At 42.2% G+C, this 14,002-nt stretch overlaps 4 protein-coding genes across 7 annotated transcripts; 2 read left to right on the forward strand and 2 right to left on the reverse strand.

Annotated features, from left to right (window-relative positions):
• Nucleotides 1–579: 579 nt before the first annotated feature.
• LOC120696626 lies at nucleotides 580–5,726 on the reverse strand. 3 transcript variants are annotated; one of them, XM_039979592.1, is made up of 3 exons: nucleotides 5,428–5,726; nucleotides 4,748–4,878; nucleotides 580–2,236 (listed from the first exon to the last, which is right to left on the reverse strand). In XM_039979592.1, exons 1-2 carry the CDS (start codon nucleotides 5,626–5,628, stop codon nucleotides 4,765–4,767), a joined length of 315 nt encoding a protein of 104 aa, XP_039835526.1. In that variant the 5' UTR covers nucleotides 5,629–5,726; the 3' UTR covers nucleotides 580–2,236; nucleotides 4,748–4,764. The 3 variants fall into 3 exon arrangements, with proteins under 3 accessions (XP_039835526.1, XP_039835525.1, XP_039835524.1); XM_039979591.1 differs by having other exon boundaries at nucleotides 580–2,245; XM_039979590.1 differs by lacking the exon at nucleotides 580–2,236 and having other exon boundaries at nucleotides 4,515–4,878.
• On the forward strand, nucleotides 1,955–4,620 carry LOC120696624 (probable protein S-acyltransferase 4). 2 transcript variants are annotated; one of them, XM_039979587.1, is made up of 4 exons: nucleotides 1,955–2,300; nucleotides 2,900–3,133; nucleotides 3,588–4,089; nucleotides 4,489–4,620. In XM_039979587.1, the coding sequence occupies exons 1-4, from the start codon at nucleotides 1,980–1,982 to the stop codon at nucleotides 4,548–4,550; spliced, it is 1,119 nt and encodes a 372-aa protein (XP_039835521.1). In that variant the 5' UTR covers nucleotides 1,955–1,979; the 3' UTR covers nucleotides 4,551–4,620. The 2 variants fall into 2 exon arrangements, with proteins under 2 accessions (XP_039835521.1, XP_039835520.1); XM_039979586.1 differs by lacking the exon at nucleotides 4,489–4,620 and having other exon boundaries at nucleotides 3,588–4,269.
• LOC120696625 (phosphoglucan phosphatase LSF2, chloroplastic-like) lies at nucleotides 5,652–8,588 on the forward strand. Its single transcript, XM_039979588.1, has 4 exons — nucleotides 5,652–6,100; nucleotides 7,415–7,620; nucleotides 7,798–7,968; nucleotides 8,041–8,588. Exons 1-4 carry the CDS (start codon nucleotides 5,845–5,847, stop codon nucleotides 8,245–8,247), a joined length of 840 nt encoding a protein of 279 aa, XP_039835522.1. The 5' UTR covers nucleotides 5,652–5,844; the 3' UTR covers nucleotides 8,248–8,588.
• Nucleotides 8,589–8,972: 384 nt separating this feature from the next.
• Nucleotides 8,973–14,002, reverse strand: LOC120696623. Its single transcript, XM_039979585.1, has 2 exons — nucleotides 13,491–14,002; nucleotides 8,973–11,779 (listed from the first exon to the last, which is right to left on the reverse strand). The coding sequence occupies exons 1-2, from the start codon at nucleotides 13,495–13,497 to the stop codon at nucleotides 9,666–9,668; spliced, it is 2,121 nt and encodes a 706-aa protein (XP_039835519.1). The 5' UTR covers nucleotides 13,498–14,002; the 3' UTR covers nucleotides 8,973–9,665.

A 14,002-nucleotide genomic window follows, 5' to 3' on the forward strand; every position in this document is an offset into this window, starting at 1 on the left:
CTTCGTTCTCTTCTCTATCAGGCAGAATACTGTTTTTATTTGCTTGCACATTTATTCTAAGTTTTTTTATATTGTTTGCACATTTATTCTAGGGTGCTCGTGAGTTCAAATTAACATGCCTACAACTTTTAACCAAAATGCTTACTATTGTACTAGAAAAGCTAGTTCTTCAGCTTATCCAACCTTTATCACCCTTACTCTCCACTACATGCTACTGAACATATTTTCCTCTTTTTATGGCAGGCCATAATAAGTAGTTCGACATGAATGCAAATATGAAGTAACAATCATGTTTTTGAGAAGCAAATATGATGTTCAGTATGTTCAAGTATTAAGCAAGGAAGCAAATGTTGTATCTTGCAGCACTGTAAACAAGTGGTATTGCAGGAATGCATGGTCAGTCTCTGTTGTGCAGCTACAATAATAATACAACCAATAATTTGCTAGAGTTTTCTAAGCTGTAGATGTGAACTATGTGCAGATTTTTTGAAGTATTGCTAAAGCTGTACAGGGTGATTAGGAATTCAGGCAGATTAGGAGGGTGATGGTGTGGGCCTAGTTCTAGTGAGAGGAAATATGTACAGCACATCATCAACTTCTATTGTAATTGATTGATTACAGCTTTTTACTAGAAAAGGAAAAGTGTCCGTACATAATTTGTCTTTTTTCCAAAAAGGAGGGGCCGTACGGCCGGCCTAATTTACGGCCGGCTGTAAATTAGCCACATCCAACATAATTTGTCTTTTTTCCAAAAAAAGGAGGGGCCATACGGCCGGCCTAATTTACGGCCGGCTGTAAATTAGCCACATCCTAACATTATTATACTATAACTATACGGTACCAGGACAATTCCAGCCAACCAAACAAGTGTATCTGTAGTTTACAGTTACTAACTGCCACTCGAGAGAGAGCAGAGAGCCCTGCCCTCAGTTCTTACCTTTTGGCCGGCGTGCACTTGTCTGTGTGAATTGGCAAACCAGCTTCCATTTCCAACGGGGATCGCGGCAGGAGCGCAGGACTAGACTGGCGTTTGTCAACCAAGTTACACGCAACCTAACACAAGAGAGCTGGACGGGACAGGACAAAATGAAGCAGCCTAACTCCTATGCCTGTATGCTCACAGCACAGGGCATCCCTTGTTCCGTCCTTGGGAACTCCTTAAATTAAAAAAGGTAATCCAGTTATTGGCACGCAGTACAGCAAGCGCGCCAATTATGAATTATCCGTACTCCTTCCTACGGCAACAACAATGCTTCTGCTCTGGCCATCCGTTGAAAGCAAAGCAGACACACATTTCCTTCTCATCACCATGCCATGACTTGTGAGAGAAGCCGAACTTCACACAACAGCGGCGAATCGTCATGAAACCAGAGCCTGAAGATGAACCACCGCAGCAGCTGGAGGCCAAACCCAGGAGGCTGTACCAAGCCTGGAAGGGACACAACGTATGCACGACTGTTCAATTCTCCTTTCTTCTTCTCTCCTTTGATAGATTGCCTGCTCTACAAACTTCATATGATTTGCCACCAACTGAGCAGAATTTACTGACAAAACAGCTTCCTCAATCTGCAGATATTCCTGTGCGGTGGCCGGCTGATATTCGGACCAGATGCCGCATCCCTGCTGCTCACGACCTTCCTCATCATCGCCCCGACCATCATCTTCTGCTACCAGATGGAATCCAAATTCCACCGCTCTAGTAGTACTGGCCAACAGCATATGCATCGAGCAGCGTTGTTGATAGTCATCATCACCACGATTATGGTCAGTATCCATGCTGCCATCAAGTTGCTACTACAGCATAGGATAGTAGTTTTTAGGACCATCTTTGTCAATTGTCGTCCCCAGCAACTATCATGGATTCCAGAATGATATCAGACTTGATATCTGAATCTGTGACCAAACATTTCTTCAAGATTAAACATACCAATTGCCACAATAGCCTAAAGCAGAAATAATCTGGTTCAACTTGGCCTCAAATGCAGGACCTGGTCTTCCTCTTCATGACATCTGCAAGAGACCCAGGAATAGTGCCAAGGAACACAAGAACACCACCTGAAGCTGATGAATTACTGCTTGGCTCCAACACACCATCCATGGACTGGAGCGATGGGAGAACCCCACAGATGAGGTTTCGCCGGGCCAAGGATGTCATTGTGAATGGCTTCGCAGTGAAGGTGAAGTTTTGCGAGACCTGTCTGCGGTACCGCCCACCACGATCCTCGCACTGCTCCATCTGCAACAACTGTGTCCACAAGTTTGATCATCACTGCCCATGGGTTGGTCAGTGCATTGGACTTGTAAGTAAGAAACTTGTTACTATTAAGAGACTGTTGTAAGCCGTGGAATGAATTTTGCTTTAGTAAGAGACTGCAAGGATCCAAACCTAGCCTAGTCTTCATTACAACACCTTGTATTTATTCATTTTAAGCTGTTCTTGAATCTGCAGTGATCCACAAGCAATTTGTACTTATGCATAGTTGCATACAGCTCTAGTTGCACTATAGTACTACTAACCAAAAAAAAGATCCACTTAGTTGTGTTAGACCAAACAGTTAGTGCCAGATTATCACAAAATCAACAGGGAAAGCTGTTAACTCTAACTGGGGGTTTGTTCATCAGATTAGACACCTAACTAGGAGGTGAACTTCCAAAATTTCAAAAGAAGAAATGAACCACGCAGAGCATATTTCTCAGTAGCTGACTTTTGAGTTTTGAGATCAAGGACAGAGCATAGTTAGCACTAAAAACTGATTAGTCAAACATAATCCAAAGTCCTGTTTCTGAAATACAATATCATGCAAATAAACACTGCCTAAGTTAGTTGCATCAATATTTGTATTCTTAAATAGTTTCCTTGGGCTAGAATAATCACCATTTCTTTTCATGCTCCTTGCAGAGGAATTACCGCTACTTCTTCCTTTTCATAGCAACATCAACTTTCCTGTGCATATTCATCTTTGTTTTTGCATGGCTGAGTGTCTACAGCCAAATGAAAGACAACGGTGGCTCTATGTGGATGGCCTTGCGCAAGGAAGCATACTCTTTTGCGCTAATCATATATACTTCCATTGTTGTTTGGTTTGTCGGTGGCCTCACTGTATTCCATCTCTATCTGATCGGTACTAATCAGGTGGTTTACTTCCTTAATTGCATTTTTTTTAAGAATATTGTTACAAATCCTGATTATCTTATACCAGACTTCAAGTAATGCATTTAACTGGACTATATGATATGCTGAGATAGTTTAAATATCTAGAACTAGTGGCTCAATTGGGAAATCATTCTGCCCTGCTATTTTAATTGGTTTCTCTTTTCTTTTTGAATGGGAGATTGCTGCTAAAAACTTCATTAAAACACAAAGACTGTACACAGCAAGCTACACACAGAAAGAAACAAATATGGATTTCGACACAACATGTAGTACAATGTAGAAACATACACATGAAGGTTATAAACAATATATTGTCCAAATTGAAGTATTCTTATTGGTCTGCAAAATAGTCAACAATTCCAATGACTATCATAATCATATTAGCACTTGTTAAATCCTGTAGTTATAACGATACTAACTGCATATCTTACAGACAACATATGAGAACTTCAGATACCATTACGACAAGAAAGACAATCCCTACCGAAAGAGAATCGCAGCAAACTTTGCGGAAGTGTTCTTTACCAAGATACCTCCTCCAATGACCAATTTCCGTTCGTGGGTAGGTGAGGGTGCACTTGAAGCTGGATTTTACACTCCGTACATTGGGCTGGATGTGACAACCCCGAGGGAGAAGATTGATCTAGACAGGGAAAACAAAGAAGTACTTGTTGGGGGCGTGCAGATCCCAACAGTACTTCAGAATATAGACTATGGTTCCTTTGAAGATAGCTCAGAGGACAAGAACAGGATTGAGGGCGAAAAAACAGTGCATTTTCCTTCAGCTTGGGCACAGGGAAATGAAGGTGCTGGAACATCTGCAACAGCTACCACAGCATGCAACGATGAAACAAGCGAGGACGATCTTAATGAAATTGATAGCCCGAATATAACTTCCACTCAAGCATCTGCAGAAGCTAACTCAGAACCACCAGGTGAGGGTGATGCTACAGAAAGTGATAGTTCAAACAGAACTGCCCAATCTCCAGGAGCCATGAATCCATGATCAAATAGCTTCCTTTAGATGTGTATATCTGGGAATTTGTTTGTAGATAGCTAGATATGGCCATTGTGATTTGTGGTTGACATGATTCTTTATAACATACATGATAACTAAAAAAAATGTGCAGTACTATTCTTATCTATAGCTAAAAACATGTTTTCAACAAGAGTGTATTAAGGTGAAATAATTTCTGTATCTCCCATGGATTGTTCAAAATAAAAATCAATTTCATTATTTACGAGCATGTTGACCTTGGATGGAAAACTCAAAAAATGGATGTAACAGAAAAAAGTAGGTGTACTGACTGGGTTTCATGCCTTTGTAATGCCAGGTCAGACTGATAGAATGGAAGAGCCATTGGAAAGGAAGAACCAAAGAAGTAACACAATCTAGAATTCTAGATGCTTTGTCAGTTACAGAAGGAAAGCAATGATCTCTCATACGGCATGGAACAAGAGTGCTAACAATCCAAAGCAGGTACTCCTTATTGAAAAAAGAGTACATTTAACAAGCTGAACTTTGAAGGACAACTAATATGCAACTCAAAGCAAAGTCTCATGACTAAAGACAGTGTCATGGGTCACACATACGTGCACAAAAGAAGCCCTCAAGGCTGGTAGACATCTGGAAGTTGAAGGCCTACACTGGCAGCAGATTTGTTCAATATCTTCTTCATTTCATCAGATCGGTCCACAGCAATGTTGTATGAGAATAGCAGGTCCTGACAATGAAAAATGAACTAGAGTTAATGGGGGTACATGATAAGCCTACGATGTCATACAAACATTGACTCGATGCGAAGAACTTGCTTGGTGTAAAATTAAAAGGAGGTATCCAATCAGGGAAACCAGAAATAAAACAAACATGCGTCCAAATTGCGATCAAATGAACCGACACATAGTGCAGTCTGTTATCTTATTGTTGCATTAGTATGAACCAAACTATGCCGCTAATTACTGAAAGCAGTGATTGGGCATTGAGCTAGACAACAACTAGCAATCAGCCAATCAGTGGATAGCAAATGATCTCTGTAGACTCTTATCCAAATTTCTTACAACAATGAGCTTTCATGGAGTAGCATCCCATTCTCTATAAGAGACCCATAGCACATCCGAAGAAAGACAGTCAAATTACGTGTGAAGAGGGAAAGGACTCTTCTTTAGCATTTCATCGAACACGTGATCTCCCCCTTATAACAGGATCCATATCACGTTTTTTTTCCCCCGCAGAAGCACCACCGAAATCGATAGCACCGCGCTTAATCCCCTACCTTGTGGTGATGAACGCTGGTGAGGAGGTAGGCGTAGTCCCCGGCGAGCCGCAGCCTCGCCCTGGCGTCGGCCTCCGTGCCGGCGGGGGCGCGGAACTCGGCGGCGACGAAGTCCCGGAAGTGCTGCTTGGAAGCGCCCCCGCCGACGTGCTTCTGCACCGCCTTGAGCACCCGCCGGTACACCGGCGCCGCGGCCGCCATCGGCCAGCTTGGGCAGGACACGAGGCGGCGGAGCGAGCACGTGCTGGTGTCTCTTACAGCCTGACGGCCTGGTTCGCTCCCTCCTCCAAACGGGGGTGAAGCCGTGCGTGAAGGCCTCCTGGTGGGCCAATTTGCAATCAGGCCCACACATTCCCCTCCGTCTTCTATTCCGCTCCAGCCTCTCCAGACTTCTGAGATCCTGCGATCACGGCGGCCATGGCGACCACCGCCCGTCTCCTCGCCTCCTCGTGCAGTCTAGCCACCGGCAGCATCACCAACAGGAGCAGGAGGGCAACCATGGCCGCCGTTGGATGCGCTCCCGGCGGCAGCAACACCCACCGGAGGAGCATGGGCCTTTTCCTTTGCCGCTCCTCCTCCACGGCCGGAGCTCAATGGGGCAGGAGGATGGAGGATTACAACACCGCCATGAAGCGGATGATGCGCAACCCCTACGAGTACCACCACGACCTTGGTAAAGAACCCATTGGCACTCCTCTCCTCTTGCGATGGCCCCTGCGCAACTGGTTATTGAAATGAAATATCGGCTGTTGATTTCTTATCCAAAACAATTGATACCATTCTGTGCACATACTTTGGATGGATGGTTGGTACTAGTTTGATGTTAGTAATGCCACGCGATTGATGCGGTACTAGGTGGAATTACCGCTGGGTTTGCTTCAAAATTGGATTCTCGTACATATGCCAACTTTGTTTTATATTATAATCTTTCTCTTAGAGATTACAATTGGAGATGATATCAGGAGAGAATGTTGTATTGCTTGGCTCACAGGGTGTTTAGGAAATTGCTGCTTGGTCATCCTGAGCTGTTGGTACCTCTGCAGTTAGTAGCATTTGGGGGGTATAGCTATAGGGTCCGTCTATATTTCTGTAAGTGTGCTAGTCATTACAAATCGGATTGATTTCTCTATCTAAGACTCTGTGATCTGGATTTTCCCTTTCTTGGCAAGAGAATGCATAAAGAAGACAGGATATTGGCATTTAAGAAGCATCTTAATTATCAAATTATTGCTTCTATGATTTGAAGGAAGTAATGACAGAGCAACACTGCATTACTGTTAGTGAGACACTCTAATGGGGAATTTCAGTATTTTTTTTGTTTGGCAAAATGCCATAGCCTCATGTATCAGTTTGATGGCGATTTCTTAAAAACTGCTACTCCCTCCGTTCCAAATTATAAGACATCCCAAGAATCTTGGAGAGTCAAAGTAATCTCAAGTTTGACCAAGATTATAGAGAGAAATATAAAGATTTATGATATCAAATTGATGTACTATGAAAATATAACTAATAAAGAATCTAATGGTACTTAGTTTATATAATAAATGTCATTATTCTATTATATAAATTTGGCCAAACATAAAAAACTTTGACTCTCCAAGATTGTTAGAATGTCTTATAATTTGGAATGGAGGGAGTAACTCATTATTTTGTGGTAGTTCAGAATAACTCAGATCTATGTCAGGACATTGAAGAAATGCCTCATTTTTAACAATTACTTGTTATTTTGCCAAAATATTTTGTGACATGCCAAGGTGAGTTTCTGCTGAAACTACTGAAAATGGTCGCAAGATAACTACTTTGTATAATCATCTGATTCCTCTTTTGTCATTGAGTCAATAAGGTTTTCTTCTCTAGATTTAGTAATTTTAGTAAGTTTCTGTTCTAGACACAATAATTTACTATAACCAAAGATGTGCAATTTCATCTAAAGAGAAGAAGAAATGTGCTTTTTCATGGAAAATTAATTCTTACACATGGAACTTAGGTATGAATTATGCTGTCATCAGTGATAGCCTGATTGTTGGGTCACAACCTCAAACTCCTGGAGATATCGATCATTTGAAAAATGAAGAGAATGTTGCCTGCATTCTTTGTTTGCAGCAGGACAAGGACATCGAATACTGGGGTATTGATTTCCCAGCTATTCTCAGCAGGTGCAAAGAACTTGGCATTCAGCATATCAGAAGACCGGTGAGCTTATTTAACCATTAAGCCTATACCATTTTATCTGTTTAATTTTCTTTTGAATTCCTGATATTGTAAAGAAAACTAGATCGGTCTCTTTTATTGTTCTTTCTACATATGAAGTGTGGCATACATTCATATCATTTGCCCTCTTGCGCATGCTTACAATTGCTTGGTTTGCAGGCAGTTGACTTTGACCCGGATTCCTTGAGGTCACAATTGCCAAAGGCAGTTTCCGCATTAGAGTGGGCTATATCGCAGTGCAAAGGGCGGGTTTATGTCCATTGCACTGCTGGACTTGGGAGGGCTCCGGCAGTCGCAATTGCATACATGTTTTGGTTCGAGGATATGGATGTAAGTTTGTTTCATCTCCTTGTATACACACGGTGGTAGAAAATTAGGTGCTCATTTATCTGTCACATGCAGCTTAACACAGCCTACAAAAAGCTGACCTCCATAAGGCCCTGTGGGCCCAATAAGAGAGCCATTCGTGCTGCCACCTATGATCTAGCTAAGAAGGATGATCCATGTAAAGAGCCTTTTGAGAATCTACCAGAGAATGCTTTCGAGGGCATTGCGGACTGGGAGAAGAAGATAATTCATGACCGGATACGTGCTCTTCGTGAAGCATGAGTTGAAAAAGGAAACCTTGACAATAGCCTCTTTCAGGTGTGTTTCCACATGCTGCATTACAATTTATCCAACTTTCCTACACTGATCTCAGGGTAGGAAAATTGTGTACGCGTATGATGAGAGATGTGATGCAGCTACTATCAAAATAAATCATATGTATGGTCTTATTCATCAGTTGACTGTTGGTAATATAAAGAAATAAAGAGGCGCTCATATGTAGTCATCACATGATATTTGTTGCAAGCCACTGCACATTTGTGGTGAGAGGGCATGGCGTTTTGTACAAAGAACCCCAACTATCTGCTTTATTGTAAAATGAAAGAACGTGAAAATTTGATTCACTGTTATGATCGCTGTGGATTACAGCGATGGTGTGGACATTAAACAAGAATCAGTATTTCTTTTTTTTAAACAAAGTGCAGACACAGACGCCAGCTGTATCACAGTTCAGTCTCATCTTAAGGTCTCAACCGTAGATAACAACTAAATGCGTTCACATCCATATTATTCATCATGAATCATGATGTAGCGTTGCAGTAGCTAGTCCTGCCTGTTTGCATCTCTTTGAAGGACTTACAGTTCTGCTACTTGAAGCAATCTGCAACAAGTTCAAAAACCGGACAAGCTGTCTGGGAACGAAACTGGACAGACAACTGGGAAACAAGACACACATTACAACAGAATCATATTAGCATTCATCGCAGTGCTTCTCCTTGTAAACAACATATCACAATCAGAAAAGCATTCCTTGATGTATGGGGAAAATTAGTAGTACCCCTCACTCACAGACAGAATTAAGCACACCAGTAGCAGGATAGGAGTTCGAGCGACTGAATAGAACATCATTTACAGGACCTTGATGCACCCAACAAAAAATTTAGTCAGTTCCAAAATGCTACTATGACACGACCTCTAATCACAAATCTATCCTGGAGCAATTACAAAAAGGAAGGGCAAAAAATTATCAACTATACCACACACTAGAGGTCCACGTTTGCCTACTGATTTAACCGTTAAAACACTGACCATGAGAAAAAACAAAATTCACCCACAAGCCTAAAGGTACTTGGCCCAGAATCTCGGAGGGCAACCAGAGCAGAGCACAGCTCACCAATTTACCCATGACTATTCATAAAATACATCATGTTGCTAATATCCTCAAGGATCTATATACTGCACTCTTGTGTGGATGGCTGAGGATGAAACCACGGAACAGTAAACAGTGACGGTGATCCGATTGAGGATAGCAGCAGCAGATTACTATTTTGGAAATACCTTTATCGAAGAAATGGTGCAAGAAGAACAATAATATGAGCTATGGACCTTTCACAAACAAATTATCTACAACAACAACAAAAGATAATGGTCGATCACTCTTTATCTTCCACATTTTTGGATTTGCAAGATATGCTGTGGTATTAACTTGATGACGTATCAACCTCCTTCCCATGATCTTCATTTATTGTTCTTCGCAATCTTTTCAACCATATATCATAGTCCATTGGGTATGGGGTCCCACAAAGGCTGTCAACATAATCCGCAAACGCTTTTAACACTGCTGAGACATCGCCCAACCTCTGCTGTATTACTCTCCTCGACCATGATGTCTCCCTCCACTGAAGTGCACTTTCAACCGAGTCAAGCTCTGGGCAAACTCCACCACAACAGAAATATAAAAGATAAATTAAACTTTCTGCATCAGATGCTGCGCATAGCTTGCCTTCCTGAAGCGCAAATGTAGATGAGAAGAACAGATTCATTACAGGCCGATCCCTATCTTCTAGGATAGCATGACCCCATCCAATAAGCACAAAATATGGATGCCTTGAACCATTACTAACACGGATCACATTCTCTGGCCGGATATCACCGTGACGGATTCCTGAAGATGCAGCAGCAGCAGCAAGAGCAGATAAACAGTCATGGCAACATCTCAGAGCCTCCTCAACACCGAACAATCCGTTCCGTATCAGATTTGAAATGGTCTCACCGACTGGTGAGGTGACAAGAATCGGAGTACTGCACCATGGATGACCACAACTTCCACTTGCGTTAGGCTTGTTACAAGGGCCTGGATGGACGACCCGTCCAGAAAATACCATCTGTGGTATATACCTACTAGAAATGCCTCTTTGCTTCATCAATGTCAGTACTTTGGTCTGCCTTTGTACTTGGTACCAGGAATTCATATCCTCCCATGCTGGCTCCAAATGAGAAGGGCTGGAGCCTACATATAACAAATAGGTTTTGGTAGGCTCTTCTACAGGAGTAGAAGTATAAATAGGAGGATCACTGTCTGTCAGAATGTCATTGATTTGAAAACCTTTCTGGCTGTAAGCATCATCCATCAGTATAACAGATCCTATTTCAAGCTTCAAAGTTTCCTGTGGTTTCAAATCAACAGCTGCTTCCTCCTGAACTTCGACAATTTCAGGAGAATGACTTCGCTGCTGGAATCGGAATAAACCATTACCATTAGCTTGTCTGTCGACCAAATGTCTTTCTGATCTTCGACATTGTAGCCGTGAACTATGTTCTGTTGCCAGTTCATCAAGAGAATACTTTGGTTCTCCATAAAATTGGATCATTGAGTGAAATAATGCAATGAGAACTTGAAGGGTCCCAATATCTCCCCAGTTAGCATTCCCAAGTTTGTTCCATACTCGATCTATGGAAGAAACTGAAATTTTAGCATGCTTCTTTATCCATTCAGCAGCACAGTTATAAACATTATTCAGATCAAAATCCAGTTTGTTCAGATCACCTTGGACCTTTACCACTCCTCCAAACTGTGAATCAACTAGAAGCAAGTAAACACAATCTGAATTGCGGAGAACGGTGGAGGATCTGCTGAGGCTTCGAGACAGTAGAATGCGCAAAGCAAAGAACAGTGCCTCCCCTAAGACAGCAGGAGATGGTTCCTGGTCCCCCTGTGCGGAAACCATTCCAATATCAGGTCTCAACAAAGCTAAAACCACGATATGATCCCATCTACCTTGTGAATGCTTCAAATTCTTCAGCAGTACAGCTGTTGCACAAACACCATCTAGTTTTCCGCTGCTAATAGCCTTCTCAGCAGGATAAAACTTGGAGCTTGTGCTGTGTATACAGGCAACTGAGAAAGGCAATGCTTCATCAGGACCCCAGAAAGTTTCCCACAACCCCTTAATGCCTGCATGAAGGAAATCCTCCAGAGCAAGATATGCAGTAGCTTCAAAAACATCTGATGTTGATGCATAAAGAGCATTTGGCATCCGTACTAGCTGCTGAAAAGTAACACCCTCCAGTGCATAATCGAAACTCTGTAGTTCACTAAGGTCAAAAGGAACATCAAAAGCTGGTTTCCTGAAATTGCAATCTTCACTGTGACCAGAGAACCAATCCTCTAGACTTGAAGTTAAAAGTTCATTGTCCACAAACTTCCGGAGAAAATCTTTACATGTCGATGATGAGAAATTACGCTTTCGACCTCGTGACGAAGTACTAGGCTTTTTTGGTGCTGAACCAACTGATATATTGTCAGGCGATTGGTCTGCAAAATAATGTTGAATTCCTTAGGTACTAAGTGTAACTTTTGTATACAAGGGATATAATTGAATATGAAAGCTTTGAGAAATTATAGGAATCAAGGTGAGTAAACAAACCGGAAGTAACAGATAAACACTAGAGTAGTGAAGATAGCAAGTGTAGCATGAAAGGATGCAAGTTATCTAAAGATTGTCCACTATGTTTAAACAATACTTATATGTCAATACCAATACAATCTTATATGGACATGAATATTTTTGTGTTTTTTCCCTAGATGTACCCAACAAGTCCATACATATCAAAGAGAAATCATAGAAGCTTAATATGGACACAATGTTCAGGACAATTAGGTTTAGAGAACGATCAAGCAATCAGCTGACAAAAAAGATTTTTCTCGAGTGAACCTGACCAAGCGCTCAAGAATTACTGAAATAACTAAATATGAGCATAATATTAGTTTACTCTGGATTAGTGGAAGCACACAGAATTTAGCTAATCCCATTCTATCATCCACTCCTTATACAAAACTTTACACGAACATAAAAACAGACTAGATGGATCGTTCTGTGGAAATTGTGCTATAAGGTTATGTGTGCTGGCTCCTTGATCAATCTAGGTACAGAAAATTAGAAATTGGCGAGACAGTCCAAACGTGTATCAAAACTTTAGTCTACATATGGAAAAAAGAAGAGGAACTTGGTAGTTTTCAGTGCGAAATTTTTTAGCACAGTAGCCACTGCATCACTAGCAATGCAAGTGAAACTTAGATGTTTACTGTTTCAAAACAAACAGTAGGCACCTTTTCTGATCTTTTATAGAGCTCAAATAATTGAGGTTCTAAATGAAGAATTGGCATCCCTACATTTTGAAACCTTCTTTTACATTCTGTCACAAGGGCATTGCAGTTGACAAAATTATATATGGCATGTACACTTAAACATCACAAAACTCAGAAACACAGATGACTAAAATGTCTATTGATTTCTATCTGGTAACAAAAATGCGGCATATTCAACTGCACTTGTGAGATGTGCGCGTGGTAATTCCTGTAATACGATTTCGAAACAAACCCATTGGATTGCACTGCTTTCCTTTCCGCATTGCAGAATATCATCTCAATTTCATTCACTAATTGCACAGGTGATCCTAAAACCTAGCTGAGTGGCATAATGCTAAAAGTGAATCAGCCCTACATTAAAAAAAAGGCAATCCTATTTAAATGCATAGACCACCAACAGAACATGAAACAAATCATCTTAACAGCCATCCTAATAATTATGCAAGAGTTTAATTTCGTCCTATATATGAAGCAAATGCTAGTTTCAGAATTCAATGCGGGGAAATCCATGAAAGCACTCTCCTGGGACCATGAAATCCATGGAAAAGGGATTCAATGCTGAAATTCAATAGTGGCATCCTAAAGGACAGAAGTCACACACTTCCAGAGGAAAAAATTGAACCTTTGCCTCTTCCCCGAATGCTTACCGACATATCCGCACGAGATCGACCAAAAAATAAGAATCCGCAAAGACAATCGACGGAGATTGTGTACATGTATTCTACCGCTTCGACGAAGAACTAGCCAAGAATCGGGGGGCAAAAATAAAATAAAATACAGTCGAAACAAAGCCGCCTGAATCCTAGTCTTCAGGAAACCCTGCGCAGATCTAGAACAGGGGCTATCCGAATCCTGGAGCAAGAAAGAGCGGCCCTACCTTCCATGAGGCGGCCGGGTCGCCGTCGTCGTCCCCCAGGGCCGGCGGCTGCGCGGGCGCTAGATTGGCGCCGCTGCTGGGCCGGTAGGACGACTACTCCCAACTGCCTCCGCTCCCCGGGGTCGCTGGACGGCCGCCCCAAGAAAAGACATCCGTCGGTACCAGGTGGAACTATGGAAGGAGGTAGGAAAGGTGGAATTTTTATTGCGAGGAAATCAATAGAGTTCTTCTTCCGTTTCCACTGATCCCCGAATTCCGGTGGCGAGCACAGCACAGCAGAGCAGAGGGAGCTTGAGCCGGAACCCGGAACTGCCTGATGATTGCCCGTTCCTTTTCCTCCCTGCTCGGCGGCTGCCGCCCCCAAGCCGAGGCCCCAGTGGACTTTTTTTTTTTTACTGGGAGGGAGCTCGCCTTTTTGTGCGTGCAGCCGTGCAGTTCACTAGCCTTCAGGGTGTGTGGTGGTGTGCGATGCTCTGCTGTAGCTGCGCTGTGCTGTTTTGGGGTTTTGCTCT

The sequence above is a fragment of the Panicum virgatum genome, chromosome 3K (assembly GCF_016808335.1).
Source record: "Panicum virgatum strain AP13 chromosome 3K, P.virgatum_v5, whole genome shotgun sequence".
NCBI lineage: Eukaryota > Viridiplantae > Streptophyta > Magnoliopsida > Poales > Poaceae > Panicum > Panicum virgatum.

Excerpts from the sequence above, each read along its gene's own strand:
- LOC120696625 (XM_039979588.1), top strand. The coding sequence starts at position 5,845 with ATGGCGACCACCGCCCGTCTCCTCGCCTCCTCGTGCAGTCTAGCCACC. Across the intron at positions 6,101-7,414 it reads CGAGTACCACCACGACCTTG|GTATGAATTATGCTGTCATC; the intron begins GTAAAGAACCCA and ends CATGGAACTTAG. Across the intron at positions 7,621-7,797 it reads TTCAGCATATCAGAAGACCG|GCAGTTGACTTTGACCCGGA; the intron begins GTGAGCTTATTT and ends CTTGGTTTGCAG.
- LOC120696626 (XM_039979592.1), bottom strand. The coding sequence starts at position 5,628 with ATGGCGGCCGCGGCGCCGGTGTACCGGCGGGTGCTCAAGGCGGTGCAG. Across the intron at positions 4,879-5,427 it reads CCAGCGTTCATCACCACAAG|GACCTGCTATTCTCATACAA; the intron begins GTAGGGGATTAA and ends TTTCATTGTCAG.
- LOC120696624 (XM_039979586.1), top strand. The coding sequence starts at position 1,980 with ATGCAGGACCTGGTCTTCCTCTTCATGACATCTGCAAGAGACCCAGGA. Across the intron at positions 2,301-2,899 it reads TTGGTCAGTGCATTGGACTT|AGGAATTACCGCTACTTCTT; the intron begins GTAAGTAAGAAA and ends TGCTCCTTGCAG. Across the intron at positions 3,134-3,587 it reads ATCTGATCGGTACTAATCAG|ACAACATATGAGAACTTCAG; the intron begins GTGGTTTACTTC and ends CATATCTTACAG.